This window comes from Plenodomus lingam, assembly GCF_022343315.1.
Source record: "Plenodomus lingam strain CAN1 chromosome Unknown contig_26, whole genome shotgun sequence".
Lineage (NCBI taxonomy): Eukaryota > Fungi > Ascomycota > Dothideomycetes > Pleosporales > Leptosphaeriaceae > Plenodomus > Plenodomus lingam.
In genome coordinates, this window is record NW_027093941.1 from 283,424 (window position 1) to 307,889 (window position 24,466).

Here is a 24,466-nt window from a genome sequence, read left to right on the forward strand (position 1 = left end):
CACCTGACAGGGACAGATGAACAAACGATACGAAGCGTCAGGCCAGTAGAGAGTCGAGAGTGGGTGCCCAGGCTGTATTGCTAAGATGGCACAGCTGCTGTGGCTTGGAGGGAGGACAAGACGCGAAACTTAGCGTGCGTGCGAGCTGTCACTCGCAACTCCCCATGGTAAGTTGGGCAGTTAGTTACCGTAGGCTGCGGGGATTGATTGAAGCCCAAGCCGTGTTTTGGATCATTTCTTTTCCACAGAGGCCAACTTCTTGAGTTTTCTCGAGAGGGTTTTTTTATGGGGGGCGGGGGAGGGAAAGACGCTTTCGGAAAGAGAATGTTTGTTGTGTAGGCGGTGGCGGAGGTGTATTGTACTCCAAGTCACTCTAGGAGCGGGTTAGGGTGTGCATGTGGGTGGGTGTACAGGGATGTTGCGTGCGGGAAGGTGCGATGACGTTGTTCCAGTTAGGTAGGCACGGTAGTCTACGGTACCGATAGAAGACTGGCGGTGCGGCTTCAGTCGTGTTCGTGTGAGGAAACAAGCCCCTGGGAACAACAACCAACGATCTTCTCGTGCCCTTGAGGAACCTGCCAGCCATTCTTCACCCATCACTCATAGAGAACAAAAAAAATACAGCATGCCCTCCAGTAGCCTCGCCAGTAGCCCGTTGTCCAACATGTAAAGAAAAGACAGCTACTCGCTTCTTCAACAGTACCCCCCACCATGGACCCCAACATCACCAAGGCGCTGAACGATAAGCTCTACGACAAGCGCAAGAGCGGAGCCCTCGAGCTCGAAGGCCTCATACGTGATGCACTCGCCGCCGAGGACCACGACCGGATAGCCAAGATTGTGCACCAGCTCTGTCACGACTATGCCTATGCCGTCCATCAGCCGCACGCCAGGAATGGCGGCCTCATTGGCCTTGCGGCCGCTTCGATAGCCTTGGGGCCTGTAGGTTGCAGACAAGTGGTTGGCCGAAAGATGCAAACTGCTAAGTAATGTCATGTAGGAAGTCGCTCGCTACCTCGACGAAATAGTCCCTCCGGTGCTCGCGTGCTTTGGCGACCAAGATGCACGTGTCAGGTACTATGCCTGCGAGTCCATGTACAATATTGCAAAGGTCGCCAAGGGCGAGATACTCGTCTACTTCAACTCTGTATTCGATGCGCTCTGCAAGGTGAGGGGACACGTCACATGGCCAATCTGTCTAATCCAAGGACGATGCTAATTTGGCCTGGGCTGTGCAGATGGCAGCAGATAGTGAACTGTCCGTCAAGAATGGAGCTGAACTGCTGGACCGCCTGATCAAAGACATCGTCGCAGAGTCCGCCGCCACCTATGTCTCTGTCCTACATGCCCCAGTCGACCATGCAGAGCCGCCCGCTACAGATGATCCCGACCAACCACCGTACGATGTACCCACCGCTTTCAACCTGGAGCGATTTCTGCCCCTCCTCGAAGAACGCATCAACGTCATCAACCCATTTACACGAGTCTTCCTGGTCTCATGGATTACCCTGCTAGACTCTATACCAGATCTCGAGCTCATCGCTCACCTTCCGCGCTTCCTCGGTGGTCTGTTCAAGTTCCTGAGCGACTCCAACCAGGATGTGTACACCATGGCCCAGGCGGCGCTCGACAGGTTCCTGGCAGAGATTAAGAAGATTGCGAGGGTCAAAAAGGGTATCGCAGAGAGCAAGAAGAGTCATGGCAAGGAGGAGCGACGGCATTCCCTCTCGAGTGTGCGTAGTGCGGCAGTCGAGAGCGAGGCCACAGACAGCATGCAACTTGAGCCACTAGATCCTGTAGACGACAGGGGCGTAGCTAGTGGATACAGTGACTCGATTTCGGGTGATAGCGAAAAGTCTGTCAATGGAGATGGGAATTGGGTGCCAGGCCAAGACGTTCATGTAGATCACCCAAAGATCTTGACCATACTGGTCGACTTTCTAGTCGCTCCGGCAGGTGGGTAAGCTGCAGCCTGTCCCAGCACACTAAAGCTCACATTGACAGATCCAAATGACGAACAAACCGAAATTTTGCTCACTGCCTTACGATGGATCGACAGCTTCTTTGAGATCTGCCCAGAGGACATTATGCCGTTTGTTCCAAGCCTGTTGTCGCATGTGCTGCCACGCATGTCACACGAGGTGGACAGCGTTCGCAAGGCGGCTGTCAAAGTGAATGCGTCTTTGATGGACTATATTTTGTCCTTGTCTGACGACAGTCGAACTTCAGATGGCAGCTCAGGTGGTCAGATTCAACTGCCACCTTCACTGTCTGAGCTTGGCAAGGAGCTCACAGGAACACAACGGCGCGACTCCAACTTGTCTGGGCGGTTACTCAAAGCAGTCATACGAGATCAAGCAAGCAGAGTTGAGTCACCAGAAGTCAGAGAAACGCGTTCATCGACACCGGCTGAAGACCGCGGCCCATCACCACGTCCAATACCAGAGCTCGACTATCAAGCCGCTGTCAGTGCGCTTACGTTGCAGTTCTTGAACGAGCACGAGGCCACACGTGTTGCAGCCATAGCTTGGCTTATAATGCTGCATCGCATGGCGCCTGGCAAGGTCAGTCAAGCAGAGCTCGGTGCATGACATGCCGCTAATGGACCAACAGATACTCACAGTCGATGACGGAACATTTCCCGCATTGCTTAAGACGCTCTCGGACCCTTCAGATGCCGTTGTCACTCGCGACTTGCTTCTTCTGTCTCAAATCTCCCTGCACAGTGATGACACATACTTCACCTCGTTCATGGTTAATCTCCTGAAGCTTTTTTGCACGGACCGTCGATTACTCGAGACCCGGGGAAATCTCATTATCCGACAGCTATGTTTGACCCTCAGTGCTGAAAGGATATATCGAACCATGGCGGACTGCCTGGCTAAAGACGAGGATGTCGAGTTCGCGAGCATAATGGTTCAGAATCTCAACAACAACCTCATCACCGCGCCTGAGCTAGCAGATTTGCGAAGACGACTTAGGAACCTCGACAGCAAGGTAAGTGTGTTTCCAGGCAGCATTATATACAATCGCTAATAGGATCAGGATGGTCAATCATTTTTCGTCACGCTCTTCAAAGCATGGTGTCACAACGCTGTGGCTACGTTCTCACTGTGCCTCCTTGCCCAAGCCTACGAACAGGCATATCATCTGCTTCAAGTATTGTATGTTTTAGGCACCTTCCTAATAAATTGCTCTAACAACTCTGTAGTGCCGACCTCGAGATGACAGTCAACATGCTCATTCAAATTGACAAGCTCGTCCAACTGCTAGAATCACCCGTTTTTACTTGCAAGTCTGCTCTCGTACAATCCCATTATCACTGTCTAACCAACTCTAGATTTACGCATGCAGCTTCTCGAGCCAGAAAAGTACTCGCATCTCTACAAGTGCATGTACGGCCTGCTCATGCTCCTCCCGCAATCCTCGGCCTTCGCGGCGCTTAAGAATCGCCTCAACAGTGTCTCCGCAATCGGCTATCTGCACATCGCGCCGCGCTCGAGCACGTATGTTCCCACTTCCTCTCCTACATTAAATCACTTGCGACAAAAGAGCTCAGATGTTGGAACCCCTAGTGTCCCCTCCGGCCCCTCTGGCGTCTCCAACTTCGAACGGCCGAACCGGCTTAGACCGAAAGAGGAAGGTGCTGTGAAGTGGACAGAGCTGCTTGACCGGTTCAAGGCGACGCAAGAAAAAGCGAGGCGGAGTCAGAGAATGGCGAGCATGGGCGAGGACTTGCCGGAAACAATGCCGGAGACTGAACGTATGGGGCCACCGCCACCAGTGCAAAATAGAAATCTGGGGCTCAGGCCGAGTAGTCCAGCAGGAGGGTCGAGGTTACCTCCTGTGCCAGTACAGAACCCTGTTGTACCCGGACATAAGTCGAGGTCGAGCCTAAGCAATCTTGGGCGGTTCGCTGGTGGTGTTGCAGGGCGAAATAAGAAGAAGTGACATGTTTACACTTTGGTGTTTGTTTGGTTGATGGATTGGTGGAGGTAGACAGAGACTGCATTCCGGGCGTCCTGGTTTGGTGGATTTTTGGCATGACCGTATGACGATAATGCAGCATGCATGGCTGGCGTCCATTGATATTTCAATCCAATCCCAAGCGGGTGTTATTTCAACGATGCTTTCCTTTTCTAAATCTTACCCCGTCAACCTCGTCGCCCTTGCCTTTGCCGCCCACATCTACACGCTCCGCCTCTGCATTCTTTGCCCCACCAACCCTCCAAGTCTGGACAATCTCCTTGATCTCCGGCTTCCGCCTCTCCACAAGTTTTGCCTCTTTCACTTTCCTCACATAACCCCCATACACGGCAACCTCGGCGACTGCAATAGCCAAACTACCTCCCATTGCCAGACCCAACCGTTTCCCAATACTCCAGTGGCGGGCTGCAACCCACAGGAAGACGGAGACGGCGACGATGGAGACGAGGATGTTGATGATGAGGATGATTTGGCGGTGGACTTCTTCGTAGGTGATTTCGTCGTCGAGGGAGGAAGGCGGAATGTGGGTTGTAAAAGGCGAGGGGGCGGCGGGGAACCGCTGGGAGAAGCTTTCTCGTGTCGGCGGGTTGAGGAGGCGCGAGTAGGAGAGGGCTTCTTGGTCGCGGCGCAGACGGGCCATCAAGGCGGTGTATTCGGGAGTCGGAGCGGGCTTTGGGGCGGGGGGTGGTGTGTAGATGGTTGTTGAGTGGAGGAGGGAGGCGAGCGTGGCAGGTGGCGGGAGGGGGGTGTCGTTATTCGAGACGTCTTGGCCTTGTTCGGATGGAGTGTCTGGGCGCGGTGTCGAGTGTTGTTTGAGGAGCTTGGAGAGGGCGATGAGTTGTGTATGCGAGACTGCGTCTCCCAGTTTGGCCTGTGAGAGGCTGGGCTCGTCATTGTGTTGGAGTTTCGCAAAGTGATCGGGGTATGTGTTGGACGCGCTTTCGAGGGCTCGGAGTATACCGGGTGTGATTGTGAGCAGCACCATATTCACGCGATATCGCCGCGGTTGTTGGTGTTCACGGCAAGGAGGATGGTCGTAGTCGCGCCCCCGGAAGTAAGCGATGGCGAGAACGAAATCAAGGCCCACGACCAGGATGTCTCATGGAAGACTGGCTAGCGCGTCATGATTATCCAAAAACTCCACTTCAAGTCCAGGTCCACGATTGCAACGCCTGCAGCCACGCCTCGCACGCCTTTTTAATCCCGGCAAACGGTCCAATTGCTACCTCGCTTTCTGACTGCGAGGGCGAAATCCGGAAAACCCCCATCCATGACGAGCCGATCTTGCCGGCTCGCAGTGACGAGCATCGCGCAGCAAACATCTGCACCGTTATCCAAGTCGACATGTCCACATTCTAGCGCTGCTGGACTGCTACGCCCACAAAGAAGAGTAAAAAACCTGCCTCCCGTTTCCTCGATATGCTCGCACCACCCCTCACGGCGGCGACAGCAGTCCTCGTGGGCGGCCGCAGTGAATGTCGCGCAAAATGTCATGAGCAGTCCGCCACCGGACGCTCCCATCAAAATGGACCCGTTCCAGACGGTAGCACGGGAGATGAAGTTCTTGACGGGGAACATACGACAATTGCTCGGCTCGGGCCATCCAACTCTGGATACGGTGGCAAAGTACTACACGCAGAGTGAGGGGAAATACGTGCGGCCCATGCTCGTCCTCCTCATGAGCCGGGCAACAGCGTTGACGCCTCGAGGTCCGAGTTCAAGAGCCGGACGGATACCAAGTGTAGACGCCTCCATCAGCCACCCGACCATTCTCGCAGACGAAAACCCAGCACGGCCATGCTCGTCCGTCCGGGACGACGCCGCCTACACGACTGCGGACAGCGACATCCTCCCCTCGCAACGCCGCCTCGCTGAAATCACAGAACTCATCCACACCGCCTCCCTCCTCCATGACGACGTAATCGACCACTCGGTCTCGCGCCGGTCCGCGCCCAGCGCAAACATTGAATTCGGCAACAAAATGGCCGTCCTCGCCGGCGACTTCTTGCTCGGCCGCGCCTCGGTCGCGCTCGCCCGTCTGCGCGACCCCGAGGTGACGGAGCTGCTGGCGACGGTGATTGCAAACCTGGTCGAGGGCGAGTTCATGCAACTCAAGAACACGGCGCGGGACGAGACGAATCCACAGTGGACCGAGGAGACGGTGTCGTACTATCTCCAAAAGACGTATCTCAAGTCGGCCTCGCTGATTAGCAAGTCGTGTCGGGCGGCGGCCATTTTGGGCGGCAGCAGCGACGACGTGGTCGAGGCGAGTTATTTGTACGGCAAGAATCTCGGCCTGGCCTTTCAGCTCGTCGACGATATGCTCGATTACACCGTCTCGGGCGAGGAGTTGGGGAAGCCGGCGGGGGCGGATTTGGAGCTCGGGCTTGCGACTGCGCCGTTGCTGTTTGCGTGGAAGGAGGATGAGAGTTTGGGGCGGTTGGTGGGGAGGAAGTTTTCGGGTGAGGGGGATGTTCAGAGGGTGAGTAATTTTTTGTCTTTCTTCCTTCCTTTTCCTCTTCCCATTTCCCTCATCATCTCATCTCTCAACTCCCTCCTCCCAAAACCCCCTCCCTTTCTCCCCCACTCCCCTAACCACAACCACAACCCCACTAACCCCACCCCAAACAGGCCCGCGACATCGTATCCCAAAGCTCCGGCCTCGAGCAAACCCGGGCGCTAGCACAGGAATACGTCGACAAGGCCATTGCCGCAATCTCCTTCTTCCCAGACTCAGAGGCCAAGCAGGGGCTCGTGGAAATGTGCACAAAGGTGATGAAGAGGAGGAAGTGAGGCTGGTTTTGTTGGCGTGAGGGATGGAGGCTGTAACGCAGTGTTTGTGTTGTGGGCGTGATGGGATACAATACAATACCGTACAATACCATGGACCATGTGTAGATCCTATCAAGGCTTTCTATCAAGCATGTCTGGGCAAACGTACATGTTGGAGATGCGGGGACGATGCTTTGGAAAGCAGTGTGATGTCATCTCGCCACTGTGTAGCGTTATACATCGTATTGCATGTAGAAATACATGTACATGTCTGTGTGTGTACATGTATCCCAGCACCACAACCATCCTACTCCACCACCATCCCACCACTCTCAAACACTCACCCAACAATCCACATCTGCCAATACACCAAAGAATCAGCCTCAAGGGCGTAACAATAGTTAGTGCAGACATGATATATCGTAACAAGAGATGAGGATGAGGATGGAAAGGGGGGGGGGGGGGGTAAGGATAGGTCATGGGCTGCTGTGTTGGGTTGTATTGTGTGAATATTGTTTCGTCTCGGTGGCTTTTGTTTCTTCGTTTCCATGGTAGGTTACTGAATTTTCGGCTCTGATTTGCTTTGGACGGTGGAGAGATGGTGGGGAGGGATGGGGTGGTGAAAAGGGATGGGGCTGGATAGCGTTGGAATCTTGATATGAGGTCATGTCGATGCCATCAATTCACTTGAACCACAGACCCAAGCAACACGTAGATTCCAACAAGGAATCCTCAAAAAAAAAGGACAAAGAACCCCATAAAAACATCATAGCATAAGAGGTATCAAGCGAGTCTGCAAAACAATTACAAAAGAGCAAAAAACAATCTCACCCATCCCAACAATCCAGCCTCATAAAGCATAACGATGCGCATATCCAATCTCGACTCCTCATCCAGACCTCACCCAATATCCCCTCTACTTCCAAGCCTCCCCCACCATCTACCGCACAATGCCATCGGCCTTGCCCGGCGGCGGACCCGGTGGAGGCGCATACCCAGCAGCACCACCATATGCCGGCTGCGGGCTCTGCAACTCCACGCCATTCTGCTGCCCATAATAGCCCTGATTCTGGCCGCCACCATAGTATCCCGCATTGCTATCCGGCGCCGAGTAGGGCGGCGCAGGCGCGGCGTTGCCGGCATAGTAGGGCTGCTGGGTTGGCGCATTGTTGTATGCGCCTGGGCGGGCGGCCCAGCCTGTGCCGTAGAAGGGTTGGCGACCGGCTTTGCGGCGGCGGCGGGCGGTGATGCAGCTGTGAGGTTGGGGGTTAGTAAGGGAGAAGGGGAGGGAGGGAGGGAGGGAGACGTACGAGCAGAGGAAGAAGAGGAGGAGGAAGCCGATTACTACGACGGCGAGGACTACCCATCGTACCCAGTCGTTCCATGCGGAATTGCGGCAGCGGTACCGGCCGTAACGGTCGTAGTAGCACCTGACCATGTTGTGTTAGGTGTGGGGTGCTTGGTGGTACGGTGTGTTTTGGAGTTGGGGTTGTGGTAGCGATGAGATGAGATGAGATGAGATGGAAACCACACTCAATGAACAAGATGAATGTGGCGAAGTGAAATGAAGAGAAGTGAAGAGTAAGTAGAAAAGGAAAGACAAGACAGCGCCCCCCCCCCCCAAAGCACCAGCAACATACCACTACTACGACTAGTAGTAGCAGTAGCACCGCAATGCGTACACGTACAAAGGCGAGCGAGCGAGGAAGCGAGGCCTCCGCAACCCGCAAACGATGACGTCCCCAACTAAACCACCAAGCCAAGCAAAGGCAAAACAAACGAATCAGAAGCCGACGACCAAGAACATTGCACCTCGTTTTCCGCCAAAAGGCACGCCTTGTCATCACGGGACCGTTGGCCGCGGCGCGAGGGGGTTCCGTCTGAGCCACGGAGGAATGCGCAATACAAGGAGTTGGAGTCTACACACACACATACCTGTCGTTGCCGTCATAGTAGCCAAACTGTCTGGCCTGAAGGTGCATGGTTGCTCTGATAGCGCGAAGGATGTGAAGGTGCGATGCGCGGCGATAGGGATACGTTGTCAAACGCGAATCCCCGTTGAAACAAGCCAGTCGTCGACCTTTCTCGAAGCGTGGGCGAAGGTCGTGAGAATATGACGCAGCCGGTGAGTTTACTGTCGCGTACAATCTAGAAAGAACTAGGACGAGGGCGGCGGGGCTGGGACCAAGTACTACCGAGTTTACCTATGACGAAGGCAAGGCCAGAGGGGACGCAGCAGAAGAGGGAAAAGATGCAAGGATTGCTCAGCCACAGCCAAGAGGGCTGGGGACTTGGGAACCGGTTAGCACGGCGGCGGGTAAGGATGGATGGGATGAATGTGAAAGTTGGATTAGGTACCGGTACGTAGTGACGACTAGCCACTATGACGTGGCGTAGCAAATCCAACCTGTAGCCAGATGCCCATTGTGCACTTTTCAACACCAACTCCATTGCTGCGCCCGCTCACTGCGCAATAGAAGCAGAGGAAAAAGAGGCAGGCGTCAGGAGAGTCAGCAATTGGTACAAATGCCATCGGGCCGAGGCTGACGATGATTTGACGGAGAGCCCTGAGAAGGGTGTTTTTTCGTTGCGATGAGAGTGAACGAGATTGTGGGTCATCTGATGTTGAGGCATGGAGGATGGATGAGGGATGTGAATAGGACTTGTCATCGATGTGAAGAGTGGAAGAGGATAGGATATGTAGACACCTTTACACTCGATGATGTGGATGAATGAAACCAACACCAGAAGGCTAAGCCAGCTCAAACGACTGTAGCTAAAAAAAAACAAAAACAAAAACAATGGCCGAGGCTGAGAGCATCGAGCATCAAAGGCAGTCGAATGTAATAGATGATACTTGCACAGTAGGTATGTACCCATCTCCAACGCATTCCAAGTCTAATCCCATTCCCAATCCAATCCATCAACACAACCAAACCATCAACACAACCAAACCATCAACACAACCAAACCACCACACACACACACACACACACACACACACCCTCCAATCCCCCCAACCAATCACACCCCCCTCCCCTCCCAGCCCTAGCCTAGCCCAGAACAACCCCCCCCCCTGCCCCTTCCCGAGAACGCTAATGCAGGATGAGTTGTTCAATTCCGCAAAATCAGACTTTTTGCCAGCGAAGAGCAAGGCAAAGAGCCCTCCAATGCGCCGTTTCGCGGATTGAAAAAAATAAGCGGGCATGATGCATAAGTTTATTTTGGCCTAGATATAGGGACCACCGGCTCTGGCTGTCTTCTTTCTCGGTTCTTTTTTCGTGTCTTCTTTCTTCGCTGGGGAGTGGATTCTTTGGGGGGTTGGGGAGGGGGAGAGAGGAAAGGGGAGGGGGGGGGGGAGCGTCTTGCTTTTTGGTCTTTTTCTTTTGCACACTCACACACGCGCGCTTCATTCGTACGTATGCATGCGCATGCCCGCGTCCTTGTTCTGTGTCGCTGGTCCAAGAAGGAATGCGCGCGCACGCCTCTGGCCTCGAATCGCCGCTTTTGCCCTTGGTAGGCCCATTCTGGAGTCTCGATGCGCCCACCAAAAGCTGCTGGATCGGGGACAAGACGTGTAGAAGCCTGCGATTCCCCTCGCTGGCTCCTGTGTTGGCTGGCCACGGCAAAGTCTGACCGTTGACCTTGCGCCATGGTCACCCATCACATCCATCATACCACTGCTCGTCACGCCCCACGCCTCACTAGTCACTGGCTCACATGGCGCCACTGTCACGAGCATACGACCATGATTCCCCTAAAAGAGATTTTGATACCATGAAACAATTACCGAATTCCACGCCAACCTCTCCCTACCGGAGTCGACAATGGCCCATAAACGCACCACCGTATACGTATAGGCGACGAAATCTCGTCTGCTCTTGGGAACCTATCTTCCTCTTTCGCTCGATAGGAAACAAAGTAGATTGGATGATACATGCAAGCTGGATATACGCTGGAAGCCACCCAGGCCGTCACCCCGCCACCGTAAAGGGAGGACAGGTCGTCGCTGTGCTGAACATCAAAAGAAAAGAAAACAGGGTCGAGCTGTGGAAACTGAGGGGCCATCGCTGGCTGCAGAGCGATCTGCCGTCTTTTCTTCCGTCACTTCGTAAGAATCATTAACTAGGTCGTAGAAAGGCTGACGACCGTCCTTTGTCAGAGCATAGGCACGTCAGCGTCGTAATGTTGCGGAAGAAAACAACAACCGCAAGATCCGAGTCGAATGCCTTGGGTGCCGCACGTGGGCCACGAGACACGTCAGTCACGTTACCGTCCCGGCCATGACATACACATGCTACTTGCTGGCTCGGGCAATCAACCACTGGAGAACGGCGTCGAGGTTGGTCTCTTCCTTTGCACTGATGCCATAGCAGCTCACCTCTCGGTGCGACACCGCCTTGAGATTCAGCGCATCGATCAACTCGTCGACCGACATCTTGTTGGGCAGATCAGACTTGTTTCCGAGCACGAGAAGAGGAATGCCTTCCAGGGCTGGCTTCTCCAAGAGAAGCATCAACTCTTCGCGCGCAACAGGCAGTGCCTCCTTGTCAGCAGAATCCACAATGAATCTAGCGCGATAAGCGATGGCTTGCCAGTACAGTCGGACGAACCTTACACAATCGCATTCACCCCTCGGCAGTAACGCTCCCACATGGAACGAAACCTAGGCTGGCCACCGAGATCCCAACTATTCCCGCAGGTCAGCCGATGCAGCTTGGATGGGCTAGAGTAACGACACCCGGCACGGCTCGCACCAACGGGCTTGGCGCTGCAAGAGCTGGACATGCGTGACCCAGGGGAGAGAGAGGGAGAGAGAGGGGGGGGGGAGTACTCACCACTTCAACGTTACATGACCCTTTTGGACGCGCTTCATGTTGAAGCCTACGGTAGGGATGGAGCTATGACCCACATCAGCGCTTGGGCCCCCGTAGTGATGGCGGTCATGGTTGCGCAACGTAGGAGAAGCGCAACCTGGATGGAAGACTGGGTGCGTAGGCGTGAGCCGATGGGGAAGAGGATGACCTACTCGACTGTAAACTCGCCTCCCTGGTCGAATCTCGTCAGCGCAGATTCTCGTTTGATGGTGGTCAAGAGGGTCGGTCCAAGATGGTGGTTTACCGCATCAGGAAGGCACTCACCGCCAGAACTCGCAGCAGCGACGTCTTGCCAGCGTTTTGAAGACCGATCATGGTGATGTCCATCTCGGTCGCCCTGTGAAGCGGCAAAGGTCAGCGTCTGTCTAGCAGGAGGATGCGGGCCTGTGTTGTTGCTGTTGCGCCGACGAAAGCGGATGGGAAAACCGGTATCCGATCTGGCGCATCAGGCATGCAGGCCCAGCCAACAGCAGAGATGCTGGATATTGGATTGTAGACGTGTAGGAGGACCCAAGGTAAAGCCTACCAGAACAGGCGCAGTAGCCAGTCGTAGATGCGACGAAAGAGATTTGCCATGGTGGAAGGAGGCGGCGAGTGATGATGGTCTTTTAATGACTCGATGTTGGAGATGTCTGGTGGTGAGGGCTGATGATGGATGGGCGGTGGTGGGAAGTTTGGGAACCTTGATCCTTGCTGCGGGGCATGGACTAAGGCGTGACGGGCTCTCTTTCTCTTCTCTCTCTCTCTCTCTCTTCTAGATAGGCATACGCAGTAGTAGATAGCTAGCAGCAACCAGCAACGAATGAAGGGAATTGACACGACACGCCTCCGCTGCTGTTGTTTAACCAGAATGCGAAATGGGATGAGGCGGATGGGGGATGCAAGACGTGAGATGTGAGCAAATGTAAGTGGCCGAGGGTGAAGGGCGAGAGACTGCGCCGCCTCTGGGGAAAAGCAGCTAAGAAGAGGGCTTCGTTCGTTCTGCACAGTGGGCACACACAAGCACACACGCACACACACACACACACACACACACACACACACACACAACCACACATGCACACACACACACACACACAGACACAGACACACCACACACAGACAGACACACACACATACACACAGGCACCAGACAGATGGAGCCGCCTGCACATGACTGATTGCCCGCACGGGCCCACCTTTTTTTGCAGCTCGCCTCGCGCTACCACGCTATCCCGGGCCCGCCCCATCCATCCATCCGCCCATCCTGCCATCCATGCACAACCTTTGGGCAAAGAAAAAAATAAATCGTGTGAGAACTTGAGGGAGGAAGACAAGAGAGAACAGTGAAGCAGCCACGACCACGACTACCAGTACTAGCAGTACTACTATTACCACTACTACTATTATTACAACAACTACTACTACTTCTGCCACCACCACCACCACCACCGTCGCGGCTACACCTGCTCATCTGCACCGGCATGCTCCTGCACATCCTACTCAACACACTGGACACAAGTTACTACCCACCACCACCACCACCACTACTACTACTACTACTACGCTAGGTTCTCACTTTCTCTCCACCCTCGCCTGCCTTCTTCCCTCAATTGCGGCTGCAAGCCACCGCCATGGCGCCTGCCGCAACAACGCAGCCACCGCAGCAGCCCTGGACGACCGACTTCAACACCCAGCGCCGGCAGCACCTGTTCCAGAACCCACCCAAGGACAAGACGGCCTATCCGATCCTGGCCGAAGCTGTCGAGCCTCACCTCCAATCCTTCAATGCCATCTTCGCGCCCGGCGGCCAGCTGGAAGAAGGCCTCAAGGAAATTGGCACAAAGGTCTTCCTCGACGGCAATCCATATCCCCAGCTTGAACATGTCGGCCAGCGCAACAGGCTCTCGGTGCGCATACAGGACGTCTTCCTCGACCGCGCCGTCCTGCCCCCGTCCAACAAGGTCGCCCTCAAGAACCGCAACATCCTGCCCGCCGAGTGCAGAGAGCGACACGCCACCTACCGCGGCAAGCTGCGCGCACGACTAGAGTACAAGATCAACAATGGCGATTGGCAGGAGGAGGTGTGCGACCTGGGCACCGTCCCCATCATGTTGAGGGTGAGATCGTCCCATTCTGCCGGCGCGCGCACAGCAGCGGGGCAAGCAGCTAACACTCCATCTCCTAGTCCAATCGGTGCCACCTCGAGGGCATGAGTCCCGACCAGCTCGTCAAGGCCAAGGAGGAGAGCGAGGAGCTTGGCGGCTACTTCATCGTCAACGGCATCGAGAAGATCATCCGCATGCTGCAGGTCAACCGCCGCAACTACCCCATGGCCATCAAGCGTGGCGCCTTCACCAACCGCGGGCCCGGATACACTCCCTACGGCATCCTCATCCGCTCCATGCGCCCCGATCAGACGTCACAGACCAACGGTCTGCACTACCTCAGCGATGGCAACGTCAACCTGCGCTTCTCCTGGAGGAAAGCAGAGTATCTTGTGCCCGTCATGATGGTGCTCAAGGCCCTCGTCGAAACAAACGACCGCGAGATCTTTGAGGGTCTGGTTGGCGCTGCTGGCTCGCCGGGCCTCGAGGAGAAGCAATTCGTCACCGATAGAGTGGAATTGCTGCTGCGCACCTACAAGGTCTATGGTCTGCACTCCAAGGCCAAGACACGCGCCTATCTCGGACAAAAGTTCAAGGTCGTACTGCAGATTCCCGACGACACAGACGATGAGGAAGCGGGTACGGAGTTTTTGCGCAAAGTCGTCCTACCCCATCTCGGAGCCTACCAGGTCAAGCCGTCACAGGACGCCGACAAGTTCCGCATGCTGCTCTTCATGATTCGCAAGCTATACGCGCTTGTGGAGGGTGAGTGCGCCGTCGACAACCCAGACGCTGTCCAAAACCAGGAAATCCTGCTAGGCGGCCAGCTCTATGGCATGATTCTCAAAGAGCGCCTCGAAGACTGGCTACACTCGTTTAGACTCCCGCTGCTCGAGTACACGCGAAGGACAGACTGGAGACCTTTTACCGCGCAAGAGTTTAGGAAAGACTTTATGCAAAAGATTGTCAGGCGGTCGCAAATCAACATTGGAGCCGCCATGGAATATTTCCTGTCCACCGGTAACCTGATTAGTCCGACGGGCCTTGACCTCCAACAAACGGCAGGTTTTGTCGTGGTAGCGGAGAAGATCAACTTTTATCGCTTCATCAGTCATTTCCGCATGGTGCACAGAGGTGCTTTCTTTGCCCAACTCAAAACCACCACAGTCCGAAAGTTGTTACCGGAGAGTTGGGGCTTCATGTGCCCCGTCCACACCCCTGATGGAGCCCCATGTGGGTTACTCAATCATTTTGCACACAAGTGCAAGCTCGCAACGGAGAATGTGGACGTCTCAGCTGTCCCCGGCCTTGTTGCGCAGCTTGGCGTATCAAGCAAGTCATCCGCCTCCCTTGACGCAAGTGTGGTGGTGCAACTAGACGGTCGCGTCTTGGGCTTTTGCTCGCCTAAGCAAGCCAAAGTCATTGCGGATACGCTCCGATACTGGAAGGTCCAAGGTTCGCACAACGTTCCGCTCGAATTGGAAATCGGCCATGTTCCCAACTCCAACGGCGGCCAGTATCCCGGTGTTTACATGTTCTCGCAAAAGTCGCGCATGTACCGACCTGTCAAGTACCTACCGCTTGGAAAACTCGACTATGTCGGTCCGTTTGAGCAACCATACATGTCGATATCGTGTACGGACGCAGAGATTGTGTCGGGTGACTCAACCCATGTCGAGTTCGACCCTACGAACATCTTCTCCATTCTTGCCAATATGACGCCTTTCTCAGACTTCAACCAATCGCCGCGGAATATGTACCAGGTTAGTTTTTTCCAGCCGTCGTCTTTACTCACATCAATAACATGAAATATCTAACTTTTGGAACCAGTGTCAAATGGGCAAGCAGTCCATGGGAACACCTGGAACGGCGCTGCGATACAGAACTGACAACAAGACCTATCGCTTGCAGACCGGCCAAACGCCTATTGTACGACCACCCCTCCACAACGAATACGGTTTGGACAACTTCCCCAACGGGATGAATGCCGTTGTGGCTGTCATTTCGTATACGGGGTACGACATGGACGACGCCATGATTTTGAACAAATCTGCACATGAGCGTGGCTTCGGTTACGGTACCATCTACAAGACCAAGATCTGCGATCTCGAAGAGGGCAGCCGGAAGAACCGGTCCGGAAGGACCATCACGAAGATGTTTGGCTTCGCCCCAGAAGGCTTCGTCAAAGCTGAGAGCAAGGAGACGCTCGATGAAGATGGCTTCCCTCGTATTGGCACCATGCTGCGTTCTGGCGACGTCATCGCCGCATGGCACACCGTTTCCTATGATCCCGCCGCCGACGACTACATCAATCGGGACGGCCAGACAAGCTTCTTCAAGTACAAAGAAGACGAACTTGCGTTTGTCGAAGAAGTCCGCATCATTGGCTCCGAAGACGGTACGCAGCCATGCCAAAAAATCAGCATCAAACTCCGCGTACCCCGTCTCCCTGTCATTGGCGATAAATTCTCCTCCCGCCACGGCCAAAAGGGCGTGGCTTCGCAGAAATGGCCGGCTATCGACATGCCCTTTAGCGAATCCGGCATCCAACCCGACGTCATCATCAACCCTCACGCCTTCCCGTCCCGCATGACAATCGGCATGTTTGTCGAGTCACTTGCGGGCAAAGCAGGCGCCCTCCATGGCATTGCCCAAGACTCGACCCCCTTTCGCTTTGATGAGCAAAACACAGCCGTCGACTTTTTCGGCCACCAGCTTATGAAGGCCGGCTACAACTACTACGGAAACGAGCCCATGTACAGCGGCATCACGGGCCAGGAACTCGCAGCCGACATATACATTGGCGTAGTCTACTACCAGCGCCTGCGCCACATGGTCAATGATAAATTCCAAGTCCGCACCACGGGCCCCGTCAACTCAACCACCGGCCAACCCATCAAGGGCCGCAAAAAGGGCGGCGGCATCCGCGTCGGCGAAATGGAACGCGACGCCCTCATCGCCCACGGCACCGCCTTCTTACTCCAGGACCGTCTAATGAATTGCTCAGACTACACACGCGCCACCCTCTGCCGACAGTGCGGCAGCTTCCTCAGCACCGCGCCCACGGTCGCCGAGTTTTCGCGCAAGAAGGAGAGGGGCGGCAGGGACGTGGTTGTTCGCTGTCGGCGCTGTGCGAGGCCGGCGGATGGCGTGCAGAGCAAGGCGGATGTGTGGATGGATGGTCAGGGTATGCGCTTTGTAGGTGGCGATGATGTCGGGGTTGTGGCGGTGCCGGGCGTGCTCAAGTATTTGGATGTTGAGCTGGCGAGTATGGGGGTTAGGTTGAAGTTTGAGGTTCAGCCGTAGGTTTGGGTGTGGGCAGGTGTGTATATAAAATTAAGCATGGTTTAGGGCGTTTTTTTTGGGGAGGGGGTGGGAAGGACTTGTAGGAGGGGAAAAGTTTGAGCTGGGGATTTTTTAAAAACTTGGTCTTCTTTTTTCTGTGGGAAGAATGGGGTTAGGTAGTGTGTAGCAAGAGAAAGGATGCTAGGAGGATTGTTTTTTTCAGTTCACTGCTGTGATGGAGTGCTTGGTGTATGCTAAGGTGGGACGTGTCAAGGAGATCTCTCTTCGATGGTTAGATGGAGTATTTCGTCTAGAACGCAAATGTTGGTATGACCATCGTTGCGTTTAAAAAGGCATCATCATTCATATCCATGCCAGACATCAAACTGCATCTACCCGTGTACACTTCTTCCGCACCAACCTATTACGCCTCCTTCTCTCCCAACGTCAGCCCCCGCACCGCCTGCTCCCCAACCTGCTCCCCAACATCAACCTTTGCCTTATCCGCACCCTCGACATGCCCATCCGGCTTCGCCTCGACCTTCTTGGGATGAAACGACCCCTTATCCTTCTTCTTCTTCTCCTTCTTCTTCTCCACCGGCGGCGGCGGATACGCCTGTTGCTCGATATGCTGCCAAGCAGGCGTAGCCTGGAACTCTGCCTGAACGGGCTCGAGCAGCTTATTAAGGGCGTCGGTGACGGCGGGCTTGAGGTCCTGGGGGATGAGAATGTCGTTTGCGTAGTCTGACTGCATGTCTGCAATGTTTGTGTAGACGAGGGGTTCGGCGTCGCGACGGGGAACGATGAATTTCTGTTCGCCGTGGATGAGGTGGCCGGCGGGGAGGAGGACGTATTCGACGAAGCTGAGGACGCCGTTGTCGTCGACAATCTTGGGCGGCGCGAATGCCTTTTTCAGTTTGCGCTTGACAATGTCGGCGTTGTCCAGCACGTCGATTTTCGAGTCTGGGTCCGAGGCGCTCATTTTGCCGCCCTGGAGGCCGGGGACCATGGGGTTCATTAGGTGGGCGCGCTCTTTGTAGCCGATTTTGGGGAGCACGTCTTTGGCGAGGGCGAAGATTTTGCGTTGGTCGACACCGCCAAATTGGACGTCGACGTCGAGGTATTGCTCGTCCAGTGCTTGCATAAGGGGGTAGATGAGCCCACTTAGGGGTGCGTTTTCCGTCTGCTTGACCACTTCGGCGCCTGCTTTTTTCGCCGCGCTTTCGCTGGTTATCGAGGCGAGACGGAGCAGGTCCATTGTGTAGTCTGCGTTTAGTTCGTAGCTTGACCCGAGGACGAATTCGAGTTTGTCAATGGGGACCTTGACCGCTTTGAGAAGGGCTCTGATCGTGTAGCGGTAGTATTCTGCGCGGAACTTGACGAGCTCAATGGGCGCCTTTAGGTTGTCGAGGAAGCCGTGTATGTCAGCCAGGAGGATCTTGACATGACAGCCAGCTGCGAGGAACTGGGCAATCTTGAGGATGGGCACAAACTGTTCTCAATCAGTAAGCGACACTGCCGGCTGAATGAAGAGACCGCTATACGTACGTATCCACAATGTGGCCTTCCAGTGGTCGCAGTGCCCCAGTAGACCTTCAAATGACCCTGCTTTTTCAACGCCTCGTCCATAATCTCTGGGTTCAACACCTCGGCCAGATTGACCTTGATGAGCGCCATCTTCTCCTCCTCCGACATGTTGGCGCTGGGATCAACAAACGCCGCATCTTGCGCTTGTTTTAGCCTCAGTTTCGCATCCTTGAGCTGTGCCTGCGCCTCCTCAATGCGCTTTTCAATGGCTGCGATCTCCTCTTGGATCGCAACTGGGTCCGCCATGGTGGGGTATGGAGGGGTAATTGCCGTGCCAATTGCGAGGGTTGTGGGGATTCTGGATGGACGAAAGGAGGGATAGAACACACAAAGTTAGATAATTTCAGTAGCAAGCTAAAGCTTAGCCCAAGTGGTTTGGGTGTTGGATCATCTCACTGTGAAAGTTAGTGACTCTTCATGGGCTCGATGAGCAATATGCCCGCTAGACAAAATAGTGGGTCCAAGGGTCCAGCCAGCAGTCAGCTTCATTGGCCATGTTCCTAGTCACTCAAACCACAACTACAATGCACGACACTTGCATGATGATCATTCCAACTAACTTCTTTCTCAAGAGGCTTATCTCCCATATGATGTAAAAAGACATGACATAAGATCGGATGACTATAGCTTAGACAACAATCGAATTAGTTCCGCCCTAACTTCTAGGCAGGGATCAGGTTACCAGAGCAGCCTGTCTGAAAGAGTGCAGTGCAATAGGATAGGAAAATGCGGACACCATGAAAGGTTTGTATTTTACTACTTACATAGGGCATACAAAAGTCTGTTTAAACAACTCTCAGTGCACGATGCAAGCCCAGTCCATGGGCCAAGAAGAGAAACGCAAGAAAAAACATAATCATTGTGCAGCGACCGCAACAGCAAAGCCAAGAAACATCTTAGTTATGGCACTTTGCCAAGCAGTTATCCACATCCTGCACCAGATTGGCAGGAATCATGCTACGGAACTGCTCAATATTGCTGCCATCGATGCTCTTTGGAAATCCAAGCGTAGCGTTTACAACACCAGCGTTCAGTGCAAAGAAACCCTGCGCAACCAGGCTAGTGCCCGGGTCCTCCGAGTTCAGAGACGAGACAGTGACTGCCTTTTTGCAGTTGTTGTTGAACTGGTAGTGGATGGAACCCATGGGGAAGATGGTGCCCTCGTACTTGTTCAGCTTCCCGGCGATTTCGGACTTCTGACCGGCTGCCACAAGGCCGTTCTCAAGTACATAGCCGAAATGGAGGTTGCTGCCCTCGACGAGAGTCACCCACTCATCGGCACGGGGGTGAACGTGAGGAGCGTTGATCCCACAGGGCTCAATGAATGCCATTGTAGTTGTAAGTCCAAGACCGGTCAGGATGGGAAATGTATCGACGTTCTAAAGGCATGTCAGTCAAAACAATAGCCTGTATAATCCGAGTGTGACTAACAGCAGACTTTGTTGCTCCACCCTTTGCCTTTGGGCTAGGTGTTGCATCATGGAAGACGAAGGTCGTGGCTTTTTTGAGAGCTTCGCCAGTGATGAGAGCTCCACCCTGAGTGAGAAGTCTCTGGAAGCGCTTGACGACTGTTGGTGCCGCGCGCAAATCGCGGGCGAGGAGAGCCACGTCCTCTGGAGGGGATGATGAAGAAGGTGGTGTTGCGGCTTGGGGAAGACCATGGACAGCACTGAGAGTCGCCAGGGCGGCGACAACGGCTTTTGTGAAGGTAAGCATGATTGTTGAATGTTCGAATCGACACCTTAACCTGCAAGGAAACAGTAAAAACGAATGACTAAAGGTGAAGAAGAAGGGTTGGAGTGTGAGCTTCTTGGCTGTGATGATGAGCTGGGTTGTCCAGTCATCCTCTCCTATCTATACAAACATTATATATATATCGACATACTAAAATCTCATCGTGCTAGCACAAGCCCAACTCTCGTCCGGTCCCTCGGCGGTGCTGTTATATTGAGAAGGCTGCACGCAAGCTGCTCACCTCCGTGACCAGGGTTGGGCTCATTTCGGCGGCAACCGAGGTTGATCATACGCTTGAACTTACTATAGTCTTCAAGAAACGTACGTACCTACTCCATTGTAAGTCTGTAGACAGAGTGGTTGGATTAGCGAATGCAGGCAAACTCTCGACGTCCATAATGGCTATGATATGCATATCATTTTTTCCCATAGCAGACAGTAGGCAATTTCTAATACAAAGCTAAAGCAGACATGATCATCCAATCTCTCCAGGACCGATGGTGTTGGAATGCAATCCGACTCAGGGGTAGCGCTAAGCGCCCGGCAAGTGTTATTCGTCCGGGTCGCAATAAGAAAAGTGTCCTGGTTATAAGCCTTACCTTACCCGAATTAGTTAACATCCTACAGCTAGTAAATTAGTACTGCAGGGGATACCGCTAGATAGCCTGTAACTAGTATTTATAGTATTAATATATAGTATTAGTAGTATTACTATAGTAAAGGAAAAGGATTAACTTACTATAACTTAGTATATTTATAATACTACTAGTATAGGGCTTTATAATAACCTTATACTCTATAAAGCCTTAGAAGACACCTAAGAGTTATCTAAGTTAGTTAGTAATATAGATTAAGTAAGTAATATTTCTATAAGATAAAAAGTATAATAATTAGGTGTATTTTAATAGATTTTAGTTAATATAGGATATTAGGTTATAGCTATTACCTAGTTACTATAGGTAAAAACTCTATAATAACACGTAACTAGGTATAGATAACCTAATATCTACTAATACTATACACTAATACTATTAATACTAGTCGCGGGCTATCTAGCGGCATCCCCTGCAGTACTAATTTACTAGCTGCAGGATGTTAACCAATTCGGGTAAGGTAAGGCTTATGACCAGGACACTTTTCTTATTGCGACCCGGACGAATAACGTTTCCCTAAGCGCCCCACAATAACGTACATCCTTTGCTGTTAACCACAGTGGGACTGGTTCGTACTGCGTTGTTGGAAGCCAAGTTTCCTCAACACCAGCCTTACCTATGGCTAAGCTCGCTGATCCGTGGGCATGGGATTGCCCGATATTAGCAACGGATTTAAGCCAACGTCATCCAAGTGGACCTTCTGAATGGTGCAAAAGAAATCAAATCTAGATGCGTTTCAAGTACAGTTCTTTCGTCTTAGATTCAAAGGTCCGTTGCGAAATCGCATCAATAGGTCGGGCCTCTACTGTGAACGGTTTCGTGATAGTACGAATAGCGTTCGGGATGAACGAGAAGCCACCCCAATTTCCAACGCAGGCAGTGTTCGGAGAGAGACAAGCTTATCAGATGGCCCGAATGCCCATGAAGATCATTTGCGTTCTCTGACATATTCCATAATGTTCAGCTGATTTAGTCCAAATCAACGTCAGCTGTATCTCACTTCCAGATGCTGCGTTGACTACCCTGCTGTGTAGGTAGCTGTAACGAGTGTACAAGGCCACTAAGCGGGCCAATTAGCCTGAAAACTGTAGAATACTTGTAGAACATCACAGGGGACAACGGACACAATTTTCAGCAGCTCTAGAATTACTCTCTGCCAATACCTAGGAATCAGCACTACCGTGCCGCATACTAGGCTAAAAGCATGCAATGAAATTATCATAATTTGATATTGTAATCACTTCTGCATCTGATAAAATCTTTCTTGCCCGGAGGAAGTCCGACATCACTGCTGAACGATATACGCCGTTTAGGTACCGGTACCTAGCCACGACATTGTCAAGTGCGAAAAGTACATGCCTGTCCGGTACACCTTTGTGAACGCGACAAGCACAACTGTTCACGTTACACGCACAAACCGTCAAGAGGAAAAAGATGGCATTTCTCTCCTACAGCCCTCTGGACAGTCTCAATAAGGGTGATTCAGCGTGCAGATATGTTGTCAGGTGATGCTTCGTCTCGGACTGCCCACGTTCTTCTTATCAAGCTCCTGATAACAGAGTAGAATAGAATCTGAGTATTACAAGACTTCTGATGAATGGGATGGGAATACTGCTGAATGTTGCGGCAGATGCTGGGCTTTAGCCTGGGAAGTTGGTTCTCAACACTACCTTAAATACCAATAGAGCAGGAAGATCGAAGTGCAAAATTTTCTCTTGACAATACATGCCGACGGCCCCTGAACCAACTTCGACATTGTATATCATACTAAATTCTGCAAATATTGAGCATATTCGTAAGATCGCTAATGTTGTCTAAACACATATTTGACTAGTGGTATATTGGCTACGCAAACAACGGCTAAACGGGATAATTTTTGCTGAAATGAGACGCTGAAAGTACAACAAAAACAGAAACTCATTTTTTAGACCCAAGCCCAGTGGGTAATTACTCCGATTCAATCTCCAGATCCATCGACTCTGTACCCCTCCAGAAGGGAAGCTCGTCCAGCGTGAAGGCGTCATCACTAGGAATAGATGGCGGTCCTTGCGTGTGCTTCACATATCCTTCCTCCGGCTCCTCCACTTCCGCGATATTGTTGGTGTTTGAGAAGCCTCTGTCTTCGAAGATGAGTGAGCCTCGCCGATCGATTGGACCTCTCACGCGACGACGAAGTCGGCGGGCGCTTGGATCTATATCGTCTAGGGGATCGTTGTCGGAAAAGCTACTGTCGCCTTCGACACTCTGGCTGTGGCTGCGCTTGAAGTTGCCTGCACTCCATCTCTTCTTTTTTTGACGGTATCTTCGTTCTTGCAATTCTCTTTCCTCTTCATCTGAACTATCATCAATGTATAATCCTTTCATTCTGGCGAGCACTTCTGACTTTGTGCCGCTCTTCTCACTCCTGGCGTCTTCGCAATGGCCTTGTATAACTTCAATGTCACAATCGTAGCCTGGGTCACTGTCGAGCTCCTCAATCACGAAGTTGGCTGTTTCTGCGATGCGTATTGGCCTTTCGTCTTCCTCGTCACTCTCTTCGTCAGAGTCGTAATCATAGTCATCTTCAGAATCATGAGAGGTTGTTGCGCAGGCCTGCCCGGACAAGGTAGACGGGGATGATAGATCATGTGATTGCGAGCGCGTGTAATTGAAGTGATAGTCCTGTCCGGTAGGGGTGATTGACTCTAGTGGCGGCGTATGAATGTGCTTGGAGTTGCCCATACGCTTGTAGAGGGATGAGGTTTGGTGGGTTTGTGGTGGATAGCGAACCTGAGTGCGACAGCTCGGCGTCATAGGTGGTGATTCTGGATGGCCGTTCAAAACGGCGGCTGATGGCTGTTGCATTGTTGCCATCATAGGGGAATTGGGTGGTGTTGGGAGTTGGGTGGCGTCAGATGGCCTCGCTTGCGATTGCGAGAGCGTAGGTATCGGCGATCTGCGTTTGCACTTTTCTTTACTGATTTCAAGGATTCAGAGTCCGATGGACGTGTCTAGATTTTGCAAGGTGAAGAAGAAGTTTCGTCGACAGTATCATTCTGGAGATGGTGGAAAGTGTTTGACTGGGCTATCCGAGCGGCGAACTCGAGCGGAGAGGCGGAGAGGTTTACAAGTTGAACCCTGCAACGCCTTGGCTTATCTTGCAGGACAAACTGAGGGTGCTATAGGCAGCAATGCAGGAAAAGTAGCTCGCTGATCAAGAAAAAGCCACAGAGTGCAGGTCAGCTCGGGAACGATGCAGGTGTGCTGGTCGAATGGTGATGTAGGAGAAGAAAAAAGAGTACTGGAGGAAGAACAGTTCCCTGCCGAGTGAGAAAAGTGTGCGGGCCTGTCGCCAATTATTGAGCAGCGTGTCAGTGAGCTGGCGGCCACGGAACGGCTCAATCTGCAGCAGCGTCCTCGTTTCATGACTCCGATGCTGGCCACGATATGTGGTCGCGAACGATTAGTCGCAACAAAGACTTGGGCACTCTACCTTGCATCAGGC

The 24,466-nt window shown here is 53.0% G+C and overlaps 9 protein-coding genes across 9 annotated transcripts; 3 read left to right on the forward strand and 6 right to left on the reverse strand.

The window, feature by feature from the left end:
• Positions 1-519: 519 nt before the first annotated feature.
• Positions 520-3,951, forward strand: IAQ61_006376 (uncharacterized protein; the record flags this gene model as incomplete). Its single annotated transcript, XM_066097157.1, has 8 exons — positions 520-942; positions 1,001-1,168; positions 1,239-1,956; positions 2,005-2,564; positions 2,614-2,997; positions 3,046-3,164; positions 3,212-3,291; positions 3,341-3,951. Exons 1-8 carry the CDS (start codon positions 712-714, stop codon positions 3,949-3,951), a joined length of 2,871 nt encoding a protein of 956 aa, XP_065952634.1. The 5' UTR covers positions 520-711.
• A 169-nt stretch (positions 3,952-4,120) lies between these two features.
• Positions 4,121-4,972, reverse strand: IAQ61_006377 (uncharacterized protein; the record flags this gene model as incomplete). Its single annotated transcript, XM_003837652.1, has 1 exon — positions 4,121-4,972. One exon carries the CDS (start codon positions 4,970-4,972, stop codon positions 4,121-4,123), a length of 852 nt encoding a protein of 283 aa, XP_003837700.1.
• Positions 4,973-5,257: 285 nt separating this feature from the next.
• Positions 5,258-6,780, forward strand: IAQ61_006378 (uncharacterized protein; the record flags this gene model as incomplete). The annotated part of the gene is made up of 2 exons (XM_066097158.1): positions 5,258-6,469; positions 6,619-6,780. The coding sequence occupies 2 exons, from the start codon at positions 5,258-5,260 to the stop codon at positions 6,778-6,780; spliced, it is 1,374 nt and encodes a 457-aa protein (XP_065952635.1).
• A 919-nt stretch (positions 6,781-7,699) lies between these two features.
• Positions 7,700-9,210, reverse strand: IAQ61_006379 (uncharacterized protein; the record flags this gene model as incomplete). The annotated part of the gene is made up of 5 exons (XM_066097159.1): positions 7,700-8,012; positions 8,070-8,189; positions 8,695-8,724; positions 8,964-9,049; positions 9,118-9,210. 5 exons carry the CDS (start codon positions 9,208-9,210, stop codon positions 7,700-7,702), a joined length of 642 nt encoding a protein of 213 aa, XP_065952636.1.
• An 882-nt stretch (positions 9,211-10,092) lies between these two features.
• On the reverse strand, positions 10,093-12,586 carry IAQ61_006380 (uncharacterized protein). The gene is made up of 6 exons (XM_066097160.1): positions 12,163-12,586; positions 11,901-11,973; positions 11,789-11,808; positions 11,598-11,660; positions 11,378-11,449; positions 10,093-11,330 (listed from the first exon to the last, which is right to left on the reverse strand). The coding sequence occupies exons 1-6, from the start codon at positions 12,210-12,212 to the stop codon at positions 11,057-11,059; spliced, it is 552 nt and encodes a 183-aa protein (XP_065952637.1). The 5' UTR covers positions 12,213-12,586; the 3' UTR covers positions 10,093-11,056.
• Positions 12,587-12,662: 76 nt separating this feature from the next.
• On the forward strand, positions 12,663-17,093 carry ACR2 (DNA-directed RNA polymerase I subunit RPA2). Its single transcript, XM_066097161.1, has 3 exons — positions 12,663-13,735; positions 13,804-15,486; positions 15,554-17,093. Exons 1-3 carry the CDS (start codon positions 13,250-13,252, stop codon positions 17,027-17,029), a joined length of 3,645 nt encoding a protein of 1,214 aa, XP_065952638.1. The 5' UTR covers positions 12,663-13,249; the 3' UTR covers positions 17,030-17,093.
• On the reverse strand, positions 17,094-19,003 carry IAQ61_006382 (uncharacterized protein). Its single transcript, XM_003837650.2, has 2 exons — positions 18,557-19,003; positions 17,094-18,500 (listed from the first exon to the last, which is right to left on the reverse strand). Exons 1-2 carry the CDS (start codon positions 18,839-18,841, stop codon positions 17,433-17,435), a joined length of 1,353 nt encoding a protein of 450 aa, XP_003837698.1. The 5' UTR covers positions 18,842-19,003; the 3' UTR covers positions 17,094-17,432.
• A 437-nt stretch (positions 19,004-19,440) lies between these two features.
• On the reverse strand, positions 19,441-20,788 carry IAQ61_006383 (uncharacterized protein). The gene is made up of 2 exons (XM_066097162.1): positions 20,027-20,788; positions 19,441-19,974 (listed from the first exon to the last, which is right to left on the reverse strand). The coding sequence occupies exons 1-2, from the start codon at positions 20,309-20,311 to the stop codon at positions 19,492-19,494; spliced, it is 768 nt and encodes a 255-aa protein (XP_065952639.1). The 5' UTR covers positions 20,312-20,788; the 3' UTR covers positions 19,441-19,491.
• Positions 20,789-22,929: 2,141 nt separating this feature from the next.
• IAQ61_006384 (uncharacterized protein) lies at positions 22,930-23,838 on the reverse strand (the record flags this gene model as incomplete). Its single annotated transcript, XM_003837648.2, has 1 exon — positions 22,930-23,838. One exon carries the CDS (start codon positions 23,836-23,838, stop codon positions 22,930-22,932), a length of 909 nt encoding a protein of 302 aa, XP_003837696.2.
• Positions 23,839-24,466: the final 628 nt, after the last annotated feature.